The sequence below is a fragment of the Cupressus sempervirens genome, chromosome 5 (assembly GCF_028749045.1).
Source record: "Cupressus sempervirens isolate cs-2001-9-10 chromosome 5, ASM2874904v1, whole genome shotgun sequence".
NCBI classification, from domain to species: domain Eukaryota; kingdom Viridiplantae; phylum Streptophyta; class Pinopsida; order Cupressales; family Cupressaceae; genus Cupressus; species Cupressus sempervirens.
In genome coordinates, this window is record NC_143122.1 from 990571828 (window position 1) to 990599040 (window position 27213).

Below are 27213 nucleotides of genomic sequence, written 5' to 3' on the forward strand. Positions count from 1 at the left end.
TTTTTCTTCTCAACTTGCAGCAGTGTTATATATTTCATAATGATGAGCAGAACCAATGAGAGTGAGGGAAGTGGTAGTAGTGATAGCATTGAAGTGGATATTCAACAAACTCAACCTAAAAGAAAAAACATAGTACTAGGGAAGACATGGGGGATCTTCAACTACTGTAAATGCAGCAGGGCCAACATCCTCTACCACATTTGATGGCCCTTCTCAAGCCCTCAAAAAGTATGCAAAAGGCCCATTTAACCCCAAGAAACCTCTTCCTCAATTTTCCAAAAGAAAAACAAAGATAATAATTATATTCCACCGAAAGTAGGGAATCAGAGTATAATTTGAGCAATAAACATTATTTTGGCATCCATAGTAGAGTTTATTGCCATCTTTTTGGATAGGTGGTCAAGGGGTCAAAGGTTACAAAGCTATAGCAGAAGTACAAAACTTGAGACAACTTGATTGCACATAAAGAGGGAGGCATTAAAACCAGGGACTTTAGTAGGGAATGTGAAAGGCAGTTTGCAAGTTTTGAGTAACAAAGAAACCAATGTTACTGATTTATTTAATTTGCAAGCAAAAGAGAAGGCTGACGAATCTATTGGTAGGTTTCTTTTTGCTCATAGCATACCATTCCATATGTCATGTTCCTCATATTATTAACAAATGTGCAAAGATATCTACGTTGTCAATCCCTCATTTGCACCAATTGGAGAGGCAAAACTAAGCACCACTATTCTTGACAAAATAGTATTCAAAAGTGAGCATTTTGATGGAGGATATGAGACAGGCATGGTTGAATGAGGGATGTTCCATCATCGTGGATGAGTGGACCGATATCAAACATCGGCCACTCATCAATCTCATTGTCACTAGCACAACGGGCTCTTATTTTCTTAGAGCTACAGATCGTTTAGAGAAAAGGAAGGATGCAGCTTTCTAGCTTCAGATTTTACAAGATGTTATAGAAGAGGTTGGTCCTTCAAATATTGTGCAAGTAGTCACTGATTCAGCTCAGGTGTATAAGTTAGTTGGATTAATATAGATTGTTCAGAGAAAAGGAAGGATGAAGCTTTCCAATTTCAGATTTTAAAAGATGTTATAGAAGAGGTTGGTCCTTCAAATATTGTTCAAATCGTCACTAATTCAGCTCAGGTATGTAAGTTAGCTGAATTAATGATAGAAAGTTCTTGTAAGCACATTTTTTGGACCCCATGTGTACATGCATTGAACAACACCTTGAAGGACACTGAAAAAATTGATTGCATAAAGGCCATGGTGTTTGAGGCTAGAGATATGCCAATGTTTATTTGTAATCATCACACATCTCTTGCATTATAGGACATTTTCAAAGAGAAATTTCCTCAAACCTAGGGAGACTAGATATGCTAACTACTTTATTTTGTTAGAAAGGATGCTTGAAGCCCAAGAGGCCTTACAATCCATGGCAGTCAATGCAAAGTGGAATAAATGGCGTGAATCTAGCACACCAAATGGAAGAAGTGTGAAACAAAGAATTCCTTTTGTATCAATAATAGGCAGCCATATTCAAGACTGCTGAAACACTCCAATCATTCAAATACGCAAGCACAACCCAGCATAGGCACAAGCCTGAGAGCACATTGGCCGAGCGGGAATTTGAACCCTAGTGGCAGCCTCCCCAGTGAAGTGTTTTAACCGCTTCTCTAAATGGGTCACCCCTAAAAACAAAGAGTCCTTACTGATAATTGGTAGTCCACAATTATGTAAGAAAATTGAAAAATTATTGCTGATTTCGTAGAATTATTTCTGATTTTAGCATTTGCTGATTTTATTATTTAGGAATTAAGAATTTTAAAATTTATGATGTTTCTAACTTAAAACTTGTTTGCATATGCAGAAACATTTGGTCCTTTATTAAGACTATTATGTGGGTCACTAGATATGTTAAAACTGACTCTCCTAGATTTGAAGAGATTTATGAGACCTTTGATAGCATGCTTGGGCAGATCAAGCATGCTATTCATGTCAAAGACCCTACATTGGAGTTTTATAAGGAGCATCTTAGGCCCGTTGTGACGTGATGGTGGAACATTATGAACACTCCGCTTCATATGGCAATCTATGCTATCAATCCTAAATAGTATGCACCAAGACCTCCAAGAATGGCTCCAACCATGGATGAGGTGAGTCTCAATTCTGAAATCTGAAATTTTAAATAGCAAGCTACAAAGTAGATCCCTTGTGATTATATCTTCAATCTTCAATGTTCAATGTTCATTGTTCATTGTTCATTGTTCATGATTCATTATTTAAAATGTTTTTTATTTATTCAACAAAGGTGAAGGAGGCTTAAAGCTCTTTCAATAATGTACAGCGGAGATGATGCTGGTAGACTTGGGGACAATGGCTTGACTTTGCCAATGTTCGTGGTCCAACCTTTGGTAGACTAGAGGCAAGGATAGATAGATCTAAATTAGCTCAAAGGGACCCAATTGGATGGTGGACATGACAAGGTAGAGATGCACCTAAGTTGAAAACTCTTTCCATCCATCTTCTTTCACAAGTTGTGAGTTTCAATGTTGTAGGGAGGAATTGGTCCACATATAGCTATTTCCAATCAATCAAGAGGAACAACCGTACCTCTAGACGATTGGAGAAGTCAATGGTTGTTTCACTATGCATTGCAGCTACAGAATGGGCAAAGTGTTCAATATCATTAGATTTCCGCATGACATTGGGATGTTAGTACCAAGGATGCAATGCAAATTGACGAGAATGACACAACTCCAAGATGGCTTGGGGTTCCATTGGATGAGGACCCTAAACCTACCCCTACCAATGACCCAAAAGGTTGAATCTGATTTTGACATAAAGTGCCAAAAGACAGCAATATATTTGGCATATATTATTTGCAGATACATTATTGATTTTGATTGTTATGGACATATGATTATGGAGTTGAACTTCTGTGTTTTTGAACATTTTAGTTGGACTTCTCTTTATGTCATCTCATGCATGAAACTTGGAGTCTTTGGGTGTTTTTGTTATATGTACACCATATTTTTACAATGGAAGTATTTGAATTTTCTTAATTTGCTATGTATTCATTGTGTTGGGCTTCTAAAATTTCTACAGTGAATGGTTTATCAATGTTATAATATGCACATTTGAATTCTCTCTATATATTTAAAAATTTCCCTATTTTTAAAAAGCAGTCCCCTATCATCCCCTAAAAATTGGCTCTGAACCATACCTATACCAAAAACAAGTCCTTGTCCTATAAAATGTTTGCAACCCAAAAACTCTATGGAGCATAGAATGTAATATAAAATCTATTGCATTGGTGATATCACAAGCTTGGTGTGAGGTCAACATATGTATACTTGGGTACCAATGTGAAGGGGTGATTGTGTGGATAAGGTATGTGCGAGTGCCGCAGTTGCATATTCTATGCAAATTTGTAGTAGTAGTATGTGTAAGTTGTAATTTGTAAGGAGACATACTTGAATATCAAAGGTAAGCTTATATGCAAATAGTAGTGGATCAACTAGTGGACACAAAGATCATGTCCTTCTGATTTACTGGTGGTGGAAGTAGCAGAGCTTTATTAGATAATCATTCATGCATATTCATATGCAATTCAATCAGTTCATGTTCCTATTGTATATATTTTGATATATATTTTGATATCTATTTTGTTTTAGCAATGAGCCTTGATTGTATTCCTGGGTAGTCAGCCACATTAGTAGTGAGCCTACTTGCAATGACCCAAATCGCAGTGAGCCTCTTGCAAAATTACCTTAACCAGTATCACCCTAATAGGTGTTCATTTCATTAGAATTAGCTTCTCCGTAATTTTTCTCAGATTGGGTTTTTACATAAATCTTGGTGTCCTTTATGTTAGTGTTCTTGTGCTTTTGATGCTTACATTTTTTGAGGTTGTTTAATGTTCTTAACTAATAAATCAAAAATTGTTATTGCTATTGTTTATAAGTCTATCGACAAAGAAATAGTTCTATAATTTGCGTGGGAATAATTGACTCACCCCCCTCTTAGTTATTAGACATGTTCAACAAGTACACCACCCTTGCTTGAATAAAATTGTCTTGGTTGGATGTTCCTACCACTTGTAGGCCAAGTCATATCTTGGTTGGATGCTTTGCACTCTGGGACTTAGTTGTAGATGACCTCAAGTAACCTTTGTGTTATCCTTTCCAACCCTCATGATGATTGGTTGTGGGAAGTGATATAAACAACCATATAAGGAAAGGAAAAATATATATGAGGGAATGGAAGGAAATATGTTAGGTAGAGGTGGTAGACATGGTTTTCCTGAATTAAATAGTCCACCATAGGGGATGGAATCATTGAGGGATGTCTGTGTCGTTTGTGAGGGGCAAGTTGTCTTGGTGAGGCGCTATGCACTCTTGGGCTTGATTGGGACGAAGAATTTTCCTCCATGACCTAGGTTCTCTTAAGTAATCCACACCAACATATGCAACCATCATGGGATGTTCTGCCATTTGTGGGAGAAAAGGTGAGTTGCAATGGCTAGGTGTTGAACACTCTTTAGCTTAAATGGGTCGAACAACAACCAAGCACCCTTATAGATTGCCTCTCATTATGGGAAATGGAACCATTGATAGTTATTGAATGATTTATCTAATCGGAATAAGATGATATTGCATTCCTTATTCCAATTGAATTTGTGATTTTAAAGCAAGATCCAAGATCATCCAAGGGGCATCACATCGACTACATCAAGGACTGAACACTCAACCTTGCTTGTGATACGTCTCCCATTAGTTGTCAATTGTACTGAAAGTAGAAAAGCAGCCCAGATTACGCCCCCCATTGCAGATCGATCGGGTTTGATGCATGCATTGGATCTAAACCAGCCAATAACACAAGGACCTAGCTTAGGAATTGATAAGAAAAGAGGGCCCAAATCAGAAACTGAAAATTGCTGGAATGCAGAAAAACAAATGTGTCTAATTGCAATGCAACTGAAATTTGAGCTTTTACTGTATTGCCAAAGGACTCTTCTTTTGGATCCTTTGGCACAAGTGCCTTTACAAAGATAACATGATGATTATGTATTGTCAAAAAAGATTATAACAAGGTTGCTTCGCTCAGGTTACCAACACACCAACAATCTGCAACGAAGGAGAATTCTTTAAATTAACTTTAATATTTGTTAGAATTTTGCATGAGTTTTCTCATGGATTGAATTACAAATCAACGTAAGAAAAGTCTAACACAATGTAATCTTTACAACTCACTTATAAGAAACGGGAAATTTAATCTTATGAACTTGTTCGTTGAGTAAACTAAACACTTGATCAGAATTTTTAGATTGGATACACAAAGTATCTAAAATATAATCTCTATTATAATTGGACATAGAATTTATCTAGGTGGACCTTTACATTAATCTAATACAGAATCATCACTCCGTTGCAATTAAAATAGTTTTGCAAAGTTTCAATGAGGGACACAAGTAAAGGTTCTAGGGACAGGAAACCAAGGGCTTAAACTTGAGGATGACAAGGGCAGGAGGGGTAAGGCATTAAAATACATATAGTACTTACTAATAATAGTTATAATAAGATCTATCAGAGTTATAAATGAAAGTTTAGCAAACTAGAACTTTAAAACTACAAAACTTTGAAGTGAACATTTAAAAATAACAAGTTCACATTGAATAATGAAAATACTGAATTAAAAGTTTATAAATTATATTCATGTTTTGACAAAAAAGATTATAATGAATAAAAAAAATAGAGTATAGTGAGGCACCTAATCATCTCAAACTTCTCATCACTGGAATTGTTGACCACACATGGTCAAGCTTCTCCAAACTAATACCAACCAGTAAAGTCTACATAGTATCTTCATTAATTTGTGTTAGCTCCTCTAGCTCCACATCCCACCACAATGCTTAATGCTCCTTGTACAAAAGTGTGATGTCATCAATGAGATGTAAAGCACTTTGTGCAACTACAAGCTTCTCCACTCTCCTAGAGGTAAGTGTGTTCCTCTTGTGGGATTGGATGAAGCTATGAGTAGAATAGTTCCTCTCAACAATAGAAGAACTAGAAACCTAAGATAGCAAATGAATGGCTAAGTATGTTTCTCTCAAAGGAATGGATGAATCTATGAGTAGAATAGTTTCACTCGACAATAGAAGGACTAGAAACCTAAAATAGAAAATGAATGGCTGGAGAGATAGCCGAGGAGTCGGTCCTTGCATAGTCCACCACAAAAGTCGGTCCTCATGTGCCATAATTGCCCTATCCATCTTGGCCTCCTCAAAACAACCCTAAGAGTGATGAATTTTCGCTACTCCATATGAATGAGGTCAACCTCTATAGGATCATACATCTTTTTGATGGTCCTCATGAGCACTACCTTCACCTCAACATCTAAAACGTGTGTAACTCTACCAAGCCTTTGCACATACCACTTGGGGTTTAATGCGTTGTCAACCATGTGTAAGTGAGTGTTGAGCTTTTCCCATCTATAATGATGGATTGGTGGAATGTGCTCATCATAAAATGCTATTATGGATTCTTCTCATGTGTAACAACCTTCATTTTGTCTAGCATAGAATCGATGCACTCATACAACTCTCTAACACTAGAAGCATTACCATCCCCATATCTAGTCACTTAGAAGATTAGAATAACGATAGAGAAATATATTTTGCATACCCCAAAAAAAAAATCACTACATCCTTTACCTTTTCCCTTTCTTTGTCTTGGATCCTACACCCATTCTATTATCTTGTCATAATCATTAATTGTAATGTCTCTTGCAATTCAAGCATTGCCTCCAACAAAATGAAAGAGGATGCATACCTAGTCTTCGCGAGTTTTAAGATTTCCTCGTAGAGAAGATAATGAATAGTGCATCTAAAATGCAATTCTTCAAAAACAACATTTGCATATATCTCTGGCATCATTGACCACTACTTGATCCAATCAATCTTTCCCATACACTTAAGTGTGCTATTCATGGCAAGTACACAACAAGGAGTCCACCAAATATATCTAAAACTGCCTCAACCAACTTCCCTACTACTTTGCACCCATGGCCCACATCTATCACTACTTGGACCATATTTGTTGCCAAGCCTCCTCAAAAGCATCCCTTGAGGATTTAAAACTAAAAGTTGACATCCTTGATGGCCTTTAACAACCAAGTGCCTTATAAAAATATGGGCTATTTGAATGTAACCATATTATTGATGATCAGACGATACCTCATGTCTGTAAACACATCCATGACTATATTGCATCCACTGGTCACCAACATTCCATTTTCTCCATTAACACTTTTATCTTCCCCTAGTGGCACATATAAGTGTTCTACCCTTACTACTTGTGTCATCGTCTCCTTGTAATAATGAGATCAAGCCACACGGAATGGAATGTCATTGGCAAATAAGAACTAAGCTAATGTCATCATTTGCCTCATCTTTCATTTCCACAAATAAAAATTTTAGCTAGTGAGTGAGAAGCATCACTTGTCAACTTGTGTTTCCCCATTTTCTCTATTGCATGGACCCTATAGTAGAGGAAATAGCATATGAACAACTTGCCTTTAGTGAAACTAGATATAAAATTGTGTGGCTAGCTCTCATGACCCATCAACTCTTGAGAAAAAGAAGTTGTAATGTCCCTTGTCAAGAACTTAATTTATCTTTCTTTTTCAATTAGGGTTTGGTTTGTAATGTTCCCTGATAGGATTAGTTGTCCATCTTATTAGATTTAAGTTATCTTTAACACTCATATCCAACCTTATTACTAATTCAGCTCAAAGACGTTGTTCATCTTATCAGATTTAACTTATCGTTAACAATTATATCTAACCTTATTACTAATTCAACTCAAAAACAGGACCTTATTACTAATTCAACTCAAAAAGAGGAGGAGTATATGTTATCGAAGCTGCCTTGACACCAATTTGTAATGGATCCCCTCAAATTTTACAAATCTTAAGCCTTTCTTGGGTCAATGCCACAACGTTGATCCCTATTCTATCTTGGGACAAATATCCAGTGCTTGGAATTTAAACAAGGCCCTCCTTGGAAACATTACAACTACTCTATAACTCACACAGTAATAGTTTTTGTATATGAATATATTTATATTTGTAGGAACATATATATTAATTATGAGTTTATAATTCTGATTTATGAATTTATATTATAATTATCAGTTTATCATTATATATGTATATATATGACCATACAATGACCTTTCATCCTCAATATCAGATATACAAATAAAACTCTATAATTTAACATCTAATTCAGATTCTTTACCATCTTATTGCTAAAATATAATGCTTACAGCATAGTAAATAACTTTATAAGTTTATATCCTTACTGAAGAGTATTCTCCATATTTTATATTATTACCTCCTTCTTTCTTACCCTTATCTTATTCTTCTTAACTCTTCCTTGAGAAGAGTAACATTTATATTTTATTAATCTTCATTCTTGTGTTTTTTCCCTATCCAATGCCTGTTGAATATACGTTGAGAGTCTTCCTATATGAACTGAGAAGTCACATCTTAAGAGTCATGTCTTATGGCTATTCATATTACAATAATAGATAGTGTCTATTATCTTTGTTTAGTATCTAATGATAATCTCTTGTAAATATTAGAATGTTTCTAATATTTAAGTTAGTTGTAGATAACTCTTAGCTAGAATAGAATGTTTCTATTCTTTACAATCGTTTCCTAAGCAAACATCGTTCCATTCATTCATATATAATGACCTCATCTCTATTAATAACAAGCAAATATTTACCAATTACTTTGTAATATGGTATCAGAGCAAGGGTTTTTTAATTTTTTTGAAAATAATAATTTCATTTCCGAAATTATCAAAAGTTATTTTTGAAATTATTTGTCTGGAATATTTGCTTCGAACTAGGGTTTGTCTGGTCTTGTTTTCGAAACACAAATCACGCCTATACACAGCAAAGGTTGTCATTTTTTCATGGTCATTTTTCATGCTCGCGATTGGAAAAATCACGACTTTTTTTTTTTGTTGAAACACAATTCTGTATCCGGCTCGCATCAAGGTCATTGAAGGCGTAATTGCATCTAGTTATTGAGGGCATGCTCGTGATCTGAAGCAAACTCCTACATTTTTTACAGCCTCGTTTTTTTGTCATTTTTCTTCAAAAACATGCTTGTAACACCACTTTTTGGTGTCGATTTCTTCATCATATGTGATGTTTTGACAGGAAACCACTCTTTGTATAAGAAATCGGCCATTTTTCTGCCTGAAATCATCTTTTTCTGCAATTTTTTTGCCTCCATTGCTGCCGACTAGGGTTTCTTTTTAAACCCTAAATTTTGAGCTCAGAAAAGTTTTCTAACTTCACATACTTGGTGGATTTTTCAAGAGCTCAACTAGGTTGTCGTCCATTTTTCTAGGTGCCTTGATTTTTTAGCCAGCAAATCCAAAAACCAACAATATGTTCTTTCTGGTTTTTTTAGCTCTCTTCTGGTCATCCTTCAAATTTTTTGGGTCTTCCATTTTTTGCCTCGAAGAATGCACCTTCACAAATTTCATGTTTTCCAATGAAAAACGTGTCATGGCATCTCTGACAAACATTTTGCTTGAGCACAGGTCGAAAACATGGCACTTGGAAGCAACGTATCATAGCAATCTTTGAATATCAGAATACCGATCAAATTGTTCTGGGGTTACAACGCGTCTAATTGCTCCTGGTACTAATCAAGATACATGGGATTTGAATAATCGAGAGGCACTGATGCTTCTCAAATTATCCGTGGTTGATGATTAGCTCTCTCAGATTCCATCCGGCAAGATAGCTGTCGAGATATGGACACATCTCAAAGGTCTTCATGAGACTTCTAACAAAAGCTGAGCTTTCTTCTTGAAGAACACTCTATTTTCTATTATCATGGATGAGCGAACCTCACTCTAGGCTCACTTGAATAGGATTCAAGAAATCTGTGATCAATTGCTTGCCATTGGTAGCAAGATGGAGGAGGACATTGTAATTATCACTCTTCAAAGTATTATTAGCATTTTATCGAGACTCTCAACATCACGTCTTCTGGTTTTGATCTTAAGTTCACTGTTCTCTACACACTTTTGCTTCAGCAAGATCAATGGAAACAACAGTTTGATAGCAGCTCCAACTCCACCTCCACAGAGCAAGCCTTTGCTACTAAATCCTTTCAAAAGAATAAAAGCAAGTTTCAGCAGTCGCCTCAACAGAACTCTTCTACTCCAGCTTCAGACCGCTCTCGGAAGAAAAACATTCAATACAACTATTGCCACAAGTTTGGGCACATGAAGGTTGAATGTTGGAAACGCTTAGCTGCACAATCTAAGCAATCTAGTTCGCAGCCCACAGCGAACAATGCAGAGCACTCTAACCAAACAGAATCTGCCTTCTACACTTTTTGACAGTTTTCGTGCTTTGAATAGATTAACCTTTAAGTGAGGGTATACAATAATAGATAGTTTCTATTATCTCTGTTTAGTATCTAATGGTAATCTATTGTAAATATTAAAATGTTTCTAATATTTAAGTTAGTTGTAGATAACTCTTGGCTAGAATAGAATGTTTCTACTATTTACAATCGTTTCCTAGGAAACATCGTTCCATTCATTTGTATATGACCTCTTGGTCTCTGTAAATAACAAGCAAATATTTACCAAATACTTTGTAATAATTAATTAATGCCTCCCTTCTTCACTAATCGTATCCCTTAACTTAATCACATCTATTTATGTAGATGTTGATGATTGACTTGTCATTGTATCCCTTTACAATTAATTTTCTGTTTATTGGTGCTTATTGGTAATCTTAATAAGCACCTTATATAATTGCTGATGGTGATTATCATTGGTTAGGCACTATATCAAGGACTCTAGGTTGTAAGGATGCAATGCTGATAGGTCCAATAACTGTGTGCCTTCCATCTAGACAAAGTTGATGCTCTCATGCTCATTCTATATTGACATTGCAAACTGTTGGAATCAAATCAGCTTAATGACTATATTGACACTGATGGTCTCTGTTATGACTGACCCCTGGTATTAGTTGTTGTAGTCTCGGCTACTATCTTCAACACCTCTGTCTAATCTGTTTAAGATTTTGGTCACAGGGCATGACATTATGGGGCATTAAACACTACATGTCTCAACTGTAAATTGAGTACTATGTCTTGTAGAACGTAGAAAGAGTTTCTAAAGCACATCTATATAATGGTATGTTTCCATGGCTATTTTGAGTGATTTAGGGGATTATTGTAATCGTGGTGCTTGCTACTTTGCCAGCATGAATGTAATGAGGGTTTGGTGCCAATGTGAAGGCAACTAATGTATTATAAATGCTTTGTAATATATAATTGACTAACAAGATTGATATAGTATTTGATCAATCTATAAATGCTTTGTAATATATAATTGGCTATCAAGATTAATGTAGCATTTGATCAATCTATATATTGATTGATGAAATATTATATTTTCAAAAATTGCATTATTGTAATATTATTTTATTCATTACTACATATTTATTCACTGATTGTTTATTGACATTATGAATGTATTTATTAATATTGTTTATTGTATTATAATTTAGAATTTAAATATTCTTATTATTAATTTATTTTATATTTCAATTCTATTGTGATTTAATATTAAATTTCATTACTAGAGAGGGACATTACAGGCGCAGATGTAAGTACGATTGTTTTGTCTTAACCACCACATAGCCTGCATATCTTAGCTCAAAATAAGGTTTTCCCCAAGTTCTCACATACATCTACAATTCTTCCTCAAATATGAAGGAATTGAACATTTACTCTAGTATTATTGCCCTAAAATTCAAGTTACAAAGGTGGCACTTGCACAACCTTCTGCACCTTAATGCCAAAGGCGTGCTCCAAAAATTTGTTGCCTTTTGTTTCAAAGGGGACTTGGGATCAAAGGGACCCTTAGCCAAATCAACCACAACTGTGAAGAGGCAATTGATATTTTGCAGTTGAACTCAACATGGAACTTATGGTTTGGGTTTCATGGTCACCCCTCTCTACTAGTGCATTTTCATCAACCTCACGTGCCTAATCAGATTCAATTTCACTTTAAGTGCCAATCCCATCATCACTCGTGCCATGATAAAACATAGTGACACTGTCATAAAATTTACAAGTTTATGATTTTATAATTAAAACTCAAACTATGCATAATGAAAAGAATTAAGTCAAAGATTTTTGTTTTTTTCTTTTTCTTAATTCAAGTCACACAACACATAAAAGCAGAGGATATCCAAATAAAAACAATTGTTTAGCTCTGTCAACCAAGGATTTCACTTTTGTTTTCCTTACTTCAGGTCACACAAAGTGCAAAAGAAGAGCATATACAGAAAATAATCCTACACTAAAAAAATAAAATTTGAATACACAAACTAATAGAACTAATTTGTAAAACTTTAAAAGAAATATGATGACAACTCTTATATAATTTCAATTTCAGTTTTTTCACAAAATGGAAAATCCAAAACTAAACTAGTAGCTGTTGAATTTAAAATTTAAATATTAAAATTGAAATTTGCAATTAGTATATGTTTTTTTAATGTTGAAACTTGATGGCAATATGAATATGCAGCCATATGTATGGATTATATCAACATAAATGGTTATGGAATATAACAACATAATGACAACATACAGCATGTCTATGGATTGAAATTTGGGTTTCTTTCAACATAAGTCAGCAAAGGCAATTAATAAAAATTAAAAACAATCATGGAATCCTATTTAATGCTTGAGAAATTTTTGCAAACTGGTGTAGATCCTCTTCTTGATCGTCATCAATCAGCTCTCCCCCCCCTCACACTCACCCCCATAATATCAACTTGATGTTGATTTGTTACTGAGTTAAAATGAGGATTTCAGGGTGATTCTAGAGTTTGCGGGACTTAGGTGATGCCCATAGGCCATTAAGCTAGGATGCAAGAACTGAGAATACATTTTAGGGTTTTTTTTTTAGGGTTGGGGGGGAGGTGTTTGGGTGGGGGTGGGTGCAGACGCCTAGGCAAAGAGGATTTTTAGCGAGAACGACATTGAAGGAAGTAAGGTGTGTATAACAACTTCGTACACCGATCAATGAGGAAAGATTGTATGGTTTTTTTTAACTTTAATCCCTTTGCAATTACAATAAGAAGATGTACATTATAGGAAATACAAAGTAGTAGAAGTAAATATTGGTAATTACCATGAGTGCATTCAAATCTTGAAATGCCTCGTGCAAGCTCTTATCAGTCTCCTCCCACTGCTCCTGCTCCTTCCGAAGAATACCACTGACTCCAGCCATGGACGCTCTCATTTTGGTTGAGCCCCCATCACCCTCAGCATCCGCCCGCTTGTCCACATTTTCCACCAAATTTATATCCTTCTCCCATGCACTAGACCTCAGAAGCTCCCATAACCTCCCCACGAAAGCATCAGGGACCACTTGCCCTCTCAAAACCAATGTTACCCCGACAGATCTCGCAGCCTTGGAGGGACCGGCAGATGAAGTTCTCCCGTCCGATGACACCCATATGAGGAGCCTCAGCCTGGGTTTTGAGAACATGTTTTTTAGTGATTTCTTTGGAGGGAATACCTGTGCTATGGAAGGCAAGGGAATTGAACCTGCAATTCTGGAATTCTCGTCCATCCATATGAGCCTGTGGGTTGTTAGCATTAACAGGCCTGACTTTAGAATTGGGTATGCTTGATTGCCTTCTATTTCCATATCGACTGCATCGAGAATTGAACACTCAACCTCGCCTGTCTGGAATATAGGTCTTCCGCTGGTTGTTAATTGTACTGAAAGTAGCAGATTTGCCCAGGTTGTGCCCTCCATTGCCGGTCAGGATTGATGCATGTTATGAATCACCGACTCGCCAACAAGCTGCAATGGGGTAAAGAGTATTCACTTATGGGGTACGAATTTAAATTTGGAAGGATCTCTATAAAAATTTCAACGTCCAAGCGGTGAAGTTCCTTCCCAAGTTTAGTATTTGCATGTGACAATGGTAAGGATGCCTTTTGTACACCAAATATATAATAGAATTGATTTTAATTTGGTGGCATTACATATTGTATTTTAATAAACTAGCACTTGCACTCAAGGGAGGTGTGAGAGGTATATCAATAGGGGAAAAAGTGCACAAACATTCCAAGGCATTGAAATGATTGAAATCATGTAGGCTATAATTTATCCTACTCGTAAATGGATGCAAATGAAGAATGATAGTTGATTAAGTAAATCATTCAAATAAAAGTGGGAAAAGAGAGTCATTTTGATTGACTTATAGTTAATAATAAAATGTCTTCTCCAAATATAATTAGTCCTCCAAAATAAATCAATCCAAAAGAAAAGAAATGAATTACTACCTGAACCCTTATTTCATCTAAATTACCTTGTATTATATGATGAAAATGTAATTTCTAATCTTACTAGGTAGAAAATAGATTTAAAAATTCTTAAAAAGTCATTCAAACTACTATTCAATGTTGTATAAAAAAGTATAAAATAAAAACTTCATGTCATAGACATGATAAGATTGTGCATTCCTTGTTGTTTGCAATTTTGATGAAGCAACATACTCTTCAAACTTTGTGGTCTTCGTAAAATTTTATACTAGACATAAAAAGATGGACTTTTCATTGATTGTGAGGAACATATGCAGATTTATTTATCTCTCTAAGATATGTGGGGAAGCCACAAGAGGAGCTTCGTGAAATCTTCTCCAGAAATATTTGTCACTATCAAGACCAACACAATCACGCTTAGAATGATATCTTGACTTTTTACCAATGAGGTGTGTGGTAAGATAGCGTTTGGGATAGACCATGTTTCCACAGTAGGAGATATTTTCCACATCAAGCCAAATTGTGATATTGTCATCATTATTTAACTTTCTAGTTTTTTAAGTCAAACTTATTGGCCCATTTTTCATGAGAATCAGTTCACATGAACCCATATTTCATGAAAATGACACTTAGCACTCATTGGATCTAGGTGATGCTCACATAGGTGAAGCGAAGCGTTGGGACTTCCCAAGAGGTCACCCATTCCAGTATTGCCCTAGATCAAGCACAATTAACAATGGAATTTCCTCCATGGTTACTCTACTTGCAACCCCATTTGCAAAAATTTCACCAAGTGGTGTTCCTTGTGAACCAATATTGTTTAAAAAACCCTTAAGCTCATCAATTGATGTGTGGGAGGTATTTTCCAAAAGTCAAATTTTGATTGTTATCATGATTCATTTTTGTAGTTTTTTTAGTCAAACTCATTGGCCTATGTTTCATGGGTACTTGTTAAGACAAACCCATCTCTAATGAAAATGAATGGACTACTTAGCACTCATTAGATCTAGGTAATAAGGAAGACTTCCCTATTGCCTCTTCTTTGTTTTCTATGGTTGTAGATGATTACAAAACAAATAAATAAATAAAATATTTGAATATTCAAATTGGTGCACGATTTTTTTACGTAAGTCTCCAAACTTGGCTGACAAATAGAGATGATTTGGTTTCACTAAATAAGTTTATCGAGATATTTGGACAACACTTACTGATTCATTGGCAGGTTTAAGTCTCTTTTGAGTGAAAGAAGGTTAGGATGACAATCTTGACTATCCACAATTTATTTCTATTTCAAACATTGTGAAACTGTTCATTTTAAAAATTTGTTGTACGTTTGAGGGATGGTGATTTATCATTGCTTTGTTAGACTTGACTTATTAGTGTTGACATTAATTGTTGATGTCAAAACATCCATATTAATACATTGTTGTACCATTTGATTTTGGAAATGAGAGCTACATTATGGCCATTACTAGGAAACATGAAATTGGTATTGTGTTGAATGATGAATCAAAGCACATACAAGGAAATTGAACTATTTAAAAGAATGTCTCTTCGATATCTTCAATTCTTTGTTTTGGTTATAATATGAAAATAGACTCAAATCTCAAAACCCCCAATTGAGCTTCATTTTTTTACCTATCATTACTCAGAGGTAATGTAACTATATTCTCCATTTTGCACTAAAGTTTTACAAATTGATCTCTCAAGATTTAAACTCATGTTGAACTATAGATCTCAATCTATGGGTCTCAAAGTAAGTTGTTGCAATAAAATGAAAGGCTCTTAAATTTAGTACTTTTAAGTTTGGTTGGGTGTTTCATATTAAATGATGTTATTTTATTCAAGGGATCATGTATCTCGTGCCCACAATGGTTTCACATGGTCTCTTCTTCTTCTTTTTTCAAATTCATAAAGAGGTAAGGATGGCTTTGTTGTCTAAGAATAAAGATTTGTTATCGTCTTTGACTATATAACTTTTACATCTCTCATCTTGGATTTTTTGAACATTCAGGATTAGTTATTAAAGTAATTTGATTTGGTGTGCTAAAATGAATTAAAATCTACATAATCATCATCTAAGACTTTTACAAAATTGCTTGATTGTTTAATAACCCTTTACATGACAATAAAGGTAATATTTACAAGAGGTTGACCTAGAGACGACATCTACCTCGACATTAACAATTCTTTATGAATATTCTTAAATAGTGGTAGTCTTAAGGGTAGGAAAAATGATATTGAATTTGAAAAGCCAAAAAGCAACATGCATAAGAAATATAATCAAATATATGCAATAAGTGATAAATCCATAGAAAACAATAGGCAAGAAGAAACTTGACCTAAAACACACACAAAAATATACCAGATCAACAACATCATGCACAAACTACATGTAAACCATGGATAATTCAAATTGACAATAGTAGATATGCCAAATGGTTACAAATGAATATTACATTGGCATCTTTCAATTAGAACTATCTAATAGCTCACATATTAAGTATAATACTCCATTATGGAAAAGAAAACTCATGTGCATCCAATCCATTGTCACAAGTCTCCACTCCTCAAACATAGCGACTAAATTTGGGAATTTACATTAGTGGGTTCAAATCCAAATATAACTATCACTATAGTGTTTCATGTCCCTTGATTGTATATAAACATTATTAGTTAGATTACTAATTATAAATAATCTCTCTAATTACATCTTGGGCATCTGTTTACACCTTCCAAGAGTCTATTGAATACACAAAAATATACATAATATTTTCAAGACTAATGAAATACTTGTTTTAATATTCTTCTTCTTAACATTTTACATCATAAATACATCTAGGAATCAGAAATGAATATTTATGATAATTAAATCTCATGATCATAATGCACCACGATACCAACTCTATTCTTATTTGCTTCATCCAAAAATTTGAGTGTCAACCTTTGATAAAAATACCTCACCACTTTCTACCATATCATATATAGCTTACTATTGCACATCAATATGCATAGTATGACCATTGCATATGACACTATTGGTAAAAAAGGTATCATTTTGACCATCAAATTTTAGTTTTATTCATTTCACAAGGGTGTGATCTTGTAGTACTGGGTTGTATTTTTTGGTCAACTTTTACTTAGAAGCAGTTCTTAGTGTATGATGTTTAAGCTTGTTGAAATTATTGTTATACAGAAAGTCTATCTAAAAATGTACACAATTATTCCAGAAAGTCAAGCACACATCTCATTTCTAATAGAATTTATTGTGTGTTCTAAACCAATTTATTTTCTTTCTATAATCATTTTTCTTTATTGAATTTGAGGTCCAATCAATTTTATTTATTTATTTTTAACAAACAAGAACTTCAAAATCATTAAATTGGTACCATTTTGATATAGGTTGAAATTAAGAGAATTTCACATCAACATAATGTAATTTCCTTTTAAGGCTATCATTTTACAAAATAATTATTATGCCCTTCAAAAAATACGGACAAGATTGTATCAGATGCTTCCCACGCAGATCCTATCGATGAATTCCCCAAATGATATCTGACCTTCATAATCGACCATAATCTCTAGTATACATTCATCAAATTTAGAGGGCTCGAGCTTCTCTCCAATGCTGATGAGGATATAATGAAGCTCAGTGAGGGAAAGCATCCAGATGCCCTCTTTGTCAAGCACCTTAAAAGCGCCTCTGAACTGTGTGTGAAAGTTACCCCCTTTCATGTTGCATCGCATCACATCTACAAAATAAGGAAATCAATGGTGCTGCCAATTTGTTCGCGCTAATTATATCCCATAGATCTGCCTGCGTTGGATTTTTACAAGGGAGCGCATCATGGTGCCCAACTCAGCTATGGTGGTGCAGTCGTCCCGATCAGTGTGAAACAGGTTGAATGCCCCATGCATTGAAGTTGTTTGCTCATCATTTAGATCCTACAACAAATGACTTTTCTTTTCTAATTGATCTAAGTTCTACCAATACATTTTATTTGGTTAGAAATTTGGCAAATATTTCTATTTTCGTTGTAACAAATCTATGCTTCAATGTCAAGCTATTTGAGAGTTCACAGATAAAAAATGTGACACCAACAAAAGACTCGTGGCCAATCTGATATCATTTAAATCATTTCCACCATCTTTAGAAAAACCTTCGTGCCTACTAATTTATGAAATATTGTTCTTATGTTCAACAAAGACATTCCAAGGGTGGAGCTCCCCTACCATATTGTGAAAAAAGCGGGGAAAAAATTGAAGTTTCATACACTGCACAATATTAATTTTGATCTCAGGACAAACCACTTGACAAAGAAACCATTTTATTTGAATTTAGTATAGATTCAAAGAATTTGATCCCTCTTGTGGGGTTTTATGGAGAAGGATATCAAGACTACAAATTCGATAGTTCTTCCTAGGTACTTTTTCATGCATCATCTTTGTTGTACACTTCACCAAGACAAAAAGCTGTAAGAAGAGATTATTATCTTTCACAAAGTGATAAGAAAGGAGGACTACATTAATCTTAGTGTCTCGCAGACTACGCTGAAATCCCTACATGCAGCCATTGCTTGCCTATAGAGATTGACATCTCTTAACATTTGGAAGATTTCCACTACCTCAAGTTGAGGTATTGGGTTAAGTTGAGCTTCCTTCCATTCCAAATAGCAAAAACCATTTCACTCTAGTGCCTGATTATGGACAGATGCAACGACTTATAGTGAAATCTTCAAAGTTCCCATCCGAAAAGTACTCTGCAAAGTTCCCATCTGGAGTATCTTCAATCACTCAAGCATCTAAGGTATATGTGCTTGGCCTTAAGACCAAAATTTTGATGAGCACCCCTCTGTGAAAGCTGCGACCCTCTCAAAACTCAATGGATGGTTTCAAGGTCTTCTCATGCTTAATGTCAGAATTAACATATTTCATCATACAAATTTGATAAACAAATATTGAGACTGATGTAGATTTAGGAGAAAGGTCACTATGGGAATAAGCCTCTGCTCGAGCTTGATCGTCAAGAGTTTCACAAAATGTTCCATTCAAATGTTGGAATCTTATTTTCTCTATCTATGACCTGTACCTGCTACCTGCTATGAAAGCAGATAAAAGCAATATAGAATTCAGTGTGATCTTGAGAGGTAACTAGCATTCATAGCTTGGGAGACTATGAGCATGTATTTATGGCTTTTTGACTCTTTTTCCAACTTTCAACCCAATTTTTTTATACTTGCACTGAATTCGTTGCACTTTAATTGATAGGAATATGAATAGGAATAACAAAGCACTTAGACATATTACTTTGGTTGTAAAGTTGTGGATGAGACAGACGTCGTCCCAATTCAAAGAGAGCAATCAATGTTCACTACCTTATCCATGGTCACATCAATAGAGAGTATGGGTCACTCGTTTGTATTTGATATTAGACATTACTGTGGTTTTTAGTGTATGAAATTGTCAAATGACGTGAGGCTAGACCCATGGGACACATGCTGAAGTTGATGTAGAATATGGTTGCCTCTTTTATATTGGAAAACAAATTAGGACCATTTTTATTATTTATTTTTTAGCTGTAGTGGTTACCTATGACCAGAATTTATTTGTTAGCAGAGAAAGGTGGTTGAGACCATTGCATAAACTTATCATTGTTATTGCTTAATAATGGGCAAGATGCAGTCATGTGAGACGGTGAGATGTTAAATCATATGTTATATCCCATAGATCCGCCTGCGTTGGATTTTTCCAAGGTAGTGCATCATTGTGCCCAACTCAGCTATGGTGATGCAATCGTCCCGATCAGTGTGAAACAGGTTGAATGCCCCATGCATTGAAGTTTTTTGCTCATCATTTAGATCCTACAACAAATGACTTTTCTTTTCTAATTGATCTAAGTTCTACCAATACATTTTATTTGGTTAGAAATTTGGCAAATATTTCTATTTTCGTTGTCACAAATCTATGCTTCAATGTTAAGCTATTTGAGAGTTCACAGATAAAAAATGTGACGCGAACAAAAGACTCGTAGCCAATCTGATATAATTTAAATCATTTCCACCATCTTTAGAAAAACCTTCGTGCCTACTAATTTATGAAATATTGTTCTTATGTTCAACAAAGACATTCCAAGGGTGGAGCTCCCCTACCATATTGTGAAAAAAGCGGGGAAAAAATTGAAGTTTCATACACTGCACAATATTAATTTTGATCTCAGGACAAACCAATTGACAAAGAAACCATTTTATTTGAATTTAGTATATATTCAGAGAATTTGATCCCTCTTGTGGGGTTTTATGGAGAAGGATATCAAGACTACAAATTCGATAGTTCTTCCTAGGTACTTTTTCATGCATCATCTTTGTTGTAAACTTCACCAAGACAAAAAGCAGTAAGAAGAGATTATTATCTTTCACAAAGTGATAAGAAAGGAGGACTACATTAATCTTAGTGTCTCGCAGACTACGCTGAAATCCCTACATGCAACCATTGCTTGCCTATAGAGATTGACATCTCTTAACATTTGGAAGATTTACACTACCTCAAGTTGAGGTATTGGGTTAAGTTGAGCTTCCTTCCATTCCAAATAGCAAAAACCATTTCACTCTAGTGCCTGATTATGGACAGATGCAACGACTTATAGTGAAATCTTCAAAGTTCCCATCCGAAAAGTACTCTGCAAAGTTCCCATCCGGAGTATCTTCAATCACTCAAGCATCTAAGGTATATGTGCTTGGCCTTAAGACCAAAATTTTGATGAGCACCCCTCTGTGAAAGTTGCAACCCTCTCAAAACTCAATGGATGGTTTCAAGGTCTTCTCATGCTTAATGTCAGAATTAACATATTTCATCATACAAATTTGATAAACAAATATTGAGACTGATGTAGATTTAGGAGAAAGGTCACTATGGGAATAAGCCTCTGCTCGAGGTTGATCGTCAAGAGTTTCACAAAATGTTCCATTCAAATGTTGGAATCTTATTTTCTCTTGCTTCAAGTCGTTTTCTTCTAAGATGCCAACAAATTTCTCAACATTATCAAGCTTTTGGAGCCTCTGCAACCACAGGGTTGTTTTGAACATCCTCACGATTAGCACAAAAGAGATAGAGGGTGTAGGCATCTATAAATCTATTCATTGATGTAGATACCCACTTAATCCATCAAAAATGTCTTCCTAAAACACAATCCATCTAAATGTTTTATCGAAACGCAGTCTATCTAAAGACTTTATCGATCATGAAAAGATTAGTTCAAATCTATCCAGCTAACATAGATTCAATCAATGTGTATAAGATTTCACAAAGATCTACACTTATTGCTCGATGAGTAGTTTCTAGCAGTGATCAAAACAATGAATGGTATGTTGTTTGAATAGACAAGTTTAGGCTGAAATACCAACCTATAATAGCCCATTGGCTAATTAAAAAATTGATGAATAATCTAATTTCTATTTATTAAATATAAAGTTACATATTCACAACAAAAGGGTCACAAGATATAAGATCACTATATGAGAGTTCACACATTAGAGAGTTGGAAATCAAACAACTATTCATCAAAAAAAGAATTATAAATTGCCCTCAAGTGGCTAAAGTAGTGCCAGCCGAGTGAGGTGAGTCATGATGATCATGAAAACCCCATACATCAGTGGAGTTGGAGGGTGGTTCAGGAGGAGCCCATTTGTCATCAGCAACAACATCTTTCTCTTTATCTTCTTCTCTCTCCACCCTAGGAGACGAAATATCCAAATCCAATTGGGGGAATGACCACCTAGGATCAGTACTAGAGGCAGCAAGAGCAGTAGGAGGAGGAGCTAGGGACCAACTAGAACCCCACTACGGGGAGGTAGAGTCGTGGCAGCAAACATTCCAACCACCACTAGGAGATTGACAGGGAGGCTAGAAATGCGGTGTCCACGAGAGGCAAGTCGAGGAGCTATGGCCCTAGCGGCGACCACGAGGTGGATTTTGATCTACTGAAGTGAAATCTAATGGCATTCAGGTGACTATACAAGGCACATTTCCCTAGTGATTGAGGAGCTCTTGCAAGTGGGCCACCTTGTTGAGTTGTACTTAAATCTGCATCATCACATTATTACATATGCAAGCTTTAGTGTACATAGATACATTTATATAAAGAAAGTTGCAAGCAAATAACAATGCATTCCTATCCTTCCAAAGAGTGGATAGAAACTCCATCCTTAAAGCATGCCAAATATGGGTATACTTAAAAGGGATTATGGGGGAATCACCCAATAGAACCATATGCCAAGAAAAGGGCTCTAGCCAAACAAGCTTGAAAAAGTCATGTATCCAGAGCCAATACTGTTGAGCTCTGTGACAAAACCAAAAGATGTGTAGGAAAGACTTTCTTTGCCCACAAAAAAGACAATGCAAGTCAGGAACACTCAAATGCTTGAGCCAAGGACCCAAAGGCAATCCCTAAAAAAGGACACACATGCAAAGTGTGCAATCTTTAGCTCAGTGATGACATTCCAAATAGTGTTAAACCTACATCTCCTATTATGCTATGAGGACTGGAGGTGCTAAACATTGGTTGAGGGAATCAATCATAATTTCAATCATATTTTACATATAGGAAAACATGTTGCATATATAATTAACATTGTCCTAATAATATTGTGTCGCTGGAGCTAGAGAGTAACACATAGTATATAGTATTGTGACATAGTGAATTGACTTGGATCTAGTATTAATGCAATACATTATTAAATTACACATCTTGTTTGAAAGAGACATATATCTATTACAACTAGCATGACTTGCAATTTTATATACTATTATAGCTATCCATAATACTTGTAAATTTCATGTTGTGAATGTTACTATATTGTAATTAGGTTTGACAATAAATTACTTTGAATTTTTTAAATAAAAAATAATTTTTAATGAGTCATATTTACCTTTTGGTGTGAGCCACTATCCAATCTTCATTTGTCATGCCAATTCAAGGAATTGAGCAAATCAAAGTTGCAGATCAGAGATCAGCCACTGATTCATCCTAATAGGTGCATTAGTCAAATTCTTTAACCAGATGGACTTAATAGTCTTTTGCTAAGTCTCCTAACAGAGTGCATACTTCACTATATGTTTGTAAATCCTTTAACAAGGTGGACCTAATAGTCCTTATTACTCCTAATAGGGAAAATCACCAGAAGTGGTCAATTATAAGCCTTAATAGGCCAACTTTATACTACAATACCAAAGTTTGTGGGTATCATGCCCACCCCAGTTTTACTTTCTATTTGGAAGGTTTTTGGGTCACTATATCTTGTGTCAAAGTGTTATGAATGTTATTGCTTTCATTCTTTCATGCATGCAATTAGATCAAAATAATATATGAAGGATTAATTGGTGAATTGAGTTTAAAGTTTCATTGGTTCCTAATTCACCCCTCCCCTCTCAGCTACCTAGCCTACCTTATATTTCCAACAAGAACTAGGTGTACAATAATGTAACAAACAGTTTTTCATAATAAAATAAGGATGATCGATAAAGAGTTTTCCCCAACAAATTATTGAACAATAACTGAATTCCTTTTCATGGGACATTAACTGCTTTTAACTACCAACAATTAACTGAAATAACCAAGCTCAACTAAGATAACTATATTAATGATCAATTGTAATAAGTATAATAACAATTAATTGAAAATAATTGTAACAATGATCAATTAAAATGACTATAATAACGATTAACTAAGATAACTGTAACAATGATCAACTGAAAATAACTATAATAATGATTAACTGAAATAATTGTATTAATGATCAACTATAATAACTATAATAATGATTAACTAAAATAATTGTATCAATGATTAACTGGAACAACTAGAATAATGATTTACTATCTTGCCCTACATACAAGTAAAGTAAATGCTTAACATGAAAAGAAGAAGAACATACAAGTAATATCTGGTGAGTCTTTAGTTGGTTGTGCAAGCCCCGACTTTCAATAAGAGGAAAAGCATTGACTTAGGCTTAACCTCCCAACCTTAGATCATACTTATCCACATGCAATCTATTCAATTAGAAAGGCCCTCCCTACCCCAGGATCAGGCTTGGGATACTTTTAGTCTAGCCACCTAAGCATTTTGGTGTTTAGAATGTTTGCACAATTATGGATGGACATGTCTGAATAACTGGCTCCACTGAAATCAAGTGATCATAGATGGCAAACATGTTTTTAAACAACCTTGGCCAAGGTTTTCTGATGGGTTCATTAACCCGATCACCACCGCTCGACTTGACAACAAGGGAAAAATAATATGGACAAGCATGAGCTATTAAATAAAATTATTTTAGATTATTGCATCATGTCTAACTTTTGTTTCTATGTCATTGTAGATTTTATCTCACCTCTTCACCTTTTCCATGGCTATATAAGCGATAGTCCTATGTGCTCAAATTTCAGAGCAATCGGCTCTATCCATTGATTCTCAACTAATTCATGAATAGCATATGTTTGCAGAAAATTTCATTTGGTTCTGACTATCAATGGCATAAATAAATTACAATTCCATGTCATTGACACGTTACTATTATTTATGATAAACAACTCCTTCTTAAGAGGGTCTAATTGATGATACTTAAGCATGATGAATATATAACTCTAGCTTACTGCTATAGAAATCAGAATACAGTAGCAACTGATAATGAAATTTGTAACATTACTTGGAATTTGATGAACCGCATAACCTAGTATAATCTAGAAATGTTTGGAGCCCTACCAAACGCTAATGATTTAGCTCTTCCTCTAAATGATCTCTAGGTGCATTCACAGTGTGAATTATAATCACGTCTCCAGCAAAGAAGAATAATACAAGGCAGAAAAGAGATTGGCAATGTTATAAATGCTAAGGTTTCATATGTATTTGCAGAGGTATCGGGTGGTAGAAAGAAAGTCAAAAATGAGAAGGAAGTCAGAAAAAATGAATTGCATGTCCTCTGTCTCTCTCAACCTCATGATATATAAAGGTTAAATGGCTCTTTGGCTTCTAGGAAGCCATAACATAAGAAGAAGAGTCTTGGTTCTTGGACGCCAATTAAATATGCCAAGTGTCATTCGATTTTCTAGCAAAAAGAATGAATAAAGATGGAAAAATATCTAAAGGTTATAAATAAAAAATAATTATGGTTTATATCTATCTACATGCACGTACATGTAATTATGAGGTGAAATCATACTATTATAAAAGAAATAATAATATTATGGTGTCACTTTATTCTTATATCTATGTGTATGTACATAGGTATTTATTATAATTATGTGGTGGAAAGACCAATCAAAATCCTATGAGGTGCATATTATATTTCAATTAAATTATTTTATGTTTTAAAATGTTTACTTAATAGCTCATGCGGGTCCTTCAATTGTATCTTGAAGTTCAAGTCGCTAATTTCTTACCAAGGCAATTTAAGGTCATACCTATCAACCTGATGATTGGACTAAGCTAGTATCCCATTCCGTTGATCTCGTTTAGCAATGCTTCCCCTCTTCATCTTCTCCCACAATCACTCATGCAATATTTTCACAATAATAATAGGTTCCATAATAATTTTCATGTTAGCATTTAAAAGAGTTTAATTATTGACCATAATTCCCAAATCAAGCAATTGTTAAACAGCACATGATAAATAATGGATAATGACCATCTTTGTTAAATAGTTAATACAACAGATATAAATAACTACCTACTTCACATGATTATGAAAGAAAAATCTGTTCAGTCTAACGACCATGAATAAATTTAAAATTAGGTCAAAATTTGGGATGTAACAAATAATAATATAATTATTACAAATGATGTACAAAAGGAATGACCATTCAATATTATTGTTACTAGTACTTTGTCCTCATCTTTTATGTCAACTACATATTGGGAACTTGATTGTCATCCTACATCTGCTAGTGCACCTATTGTGCCAATGGCATAGTTACTTGTATTCATGAGCAGTTGTTTGATTGTGGTGCTTGGTATAAATGTATATTCTTGATAGAGTTGTGGTATAGGTATGCTTGACATCATGAAAATGTCATATATCATAACAAATCATATGAGGAGAAGGGGGTTTTGACCATTTACCAAGAACACCAATAGTGCACAATTCTAGTTCATTATCATCAAGAGATGTTGGCCTACTCATCAAACATCTAAGTAATATTCCATAGCATCAAATGCATAATATTAATCTATATTATCTCATGCAATGCATAATCACTATCCATGGTCATATGGTAATATACACGGTCATTTTATAAATGATGACCCATACAAGCAAAGTATGAAAGCTATAATAAGAATGACATGTTCTTCACAATTTACTCCCTTGTACATTTTATCAACATTCCACATTGAACATGATAAGAAACATCATTTCACACCATAGGACTAGTAATATGGAATACACACACCATGGCTGCCTTAAGATAATAAGAAATATCAAAATTAAAGGTTTGCAAATTAAAAGTCAAAATCTCAAAGGTGGTGAACAAAATCAAAAAATATGAAAAAGAAACACCTTTCATAAAAGGATGAGAAATTTGGTGGCTCAATGGTCACAAGTAAATAACCAAAAGAAAATAAAGTTATCCCTTCATCATTTATGAATTCATCAAATATTAAACATCAAAACAAATTAAAAGTCAAAGCATATATGTACATAATGGCTAACACCAGTCACAAGGAGGGAGTAGATGTTGTGCAACACCTTGCATCTAAGGTGCGCTAAAGAATATGTCCAAAATTTTAGCAATATAATTTGATAGTCATATTAAAAAAGATCTTTT

General features: G+C 34.7%; 1 protein-coding gene across 2 annotated transcripts in view; it reads right to left on the reverse strand.

Moving 5' to 3' along the window:
* Window positions 1–13948, reverse strand: part of LOC149559249 (EAP30/Vps36 family protein) — a 70089-nt gene extending 56141 nt beyond the window's left edge. For both annotated transcript variants that reach the window (XM_089833176.1, XM_089833177.1), the window contains exon 1: window positions 13256–13948. In XM_089833176.1, coding sequence (XP_089689302.1) covers window positions 13256–13888 — 633 coding nt within the window. In that variant the 5' untranslated portion in view covers window positions 13889–13948. The remainder of the gene's footprint in view (window positions 1–13255) is intronic.
* Between the last annotated feature and the right edge of the window lie 13265 nt (window positions 13949–27213).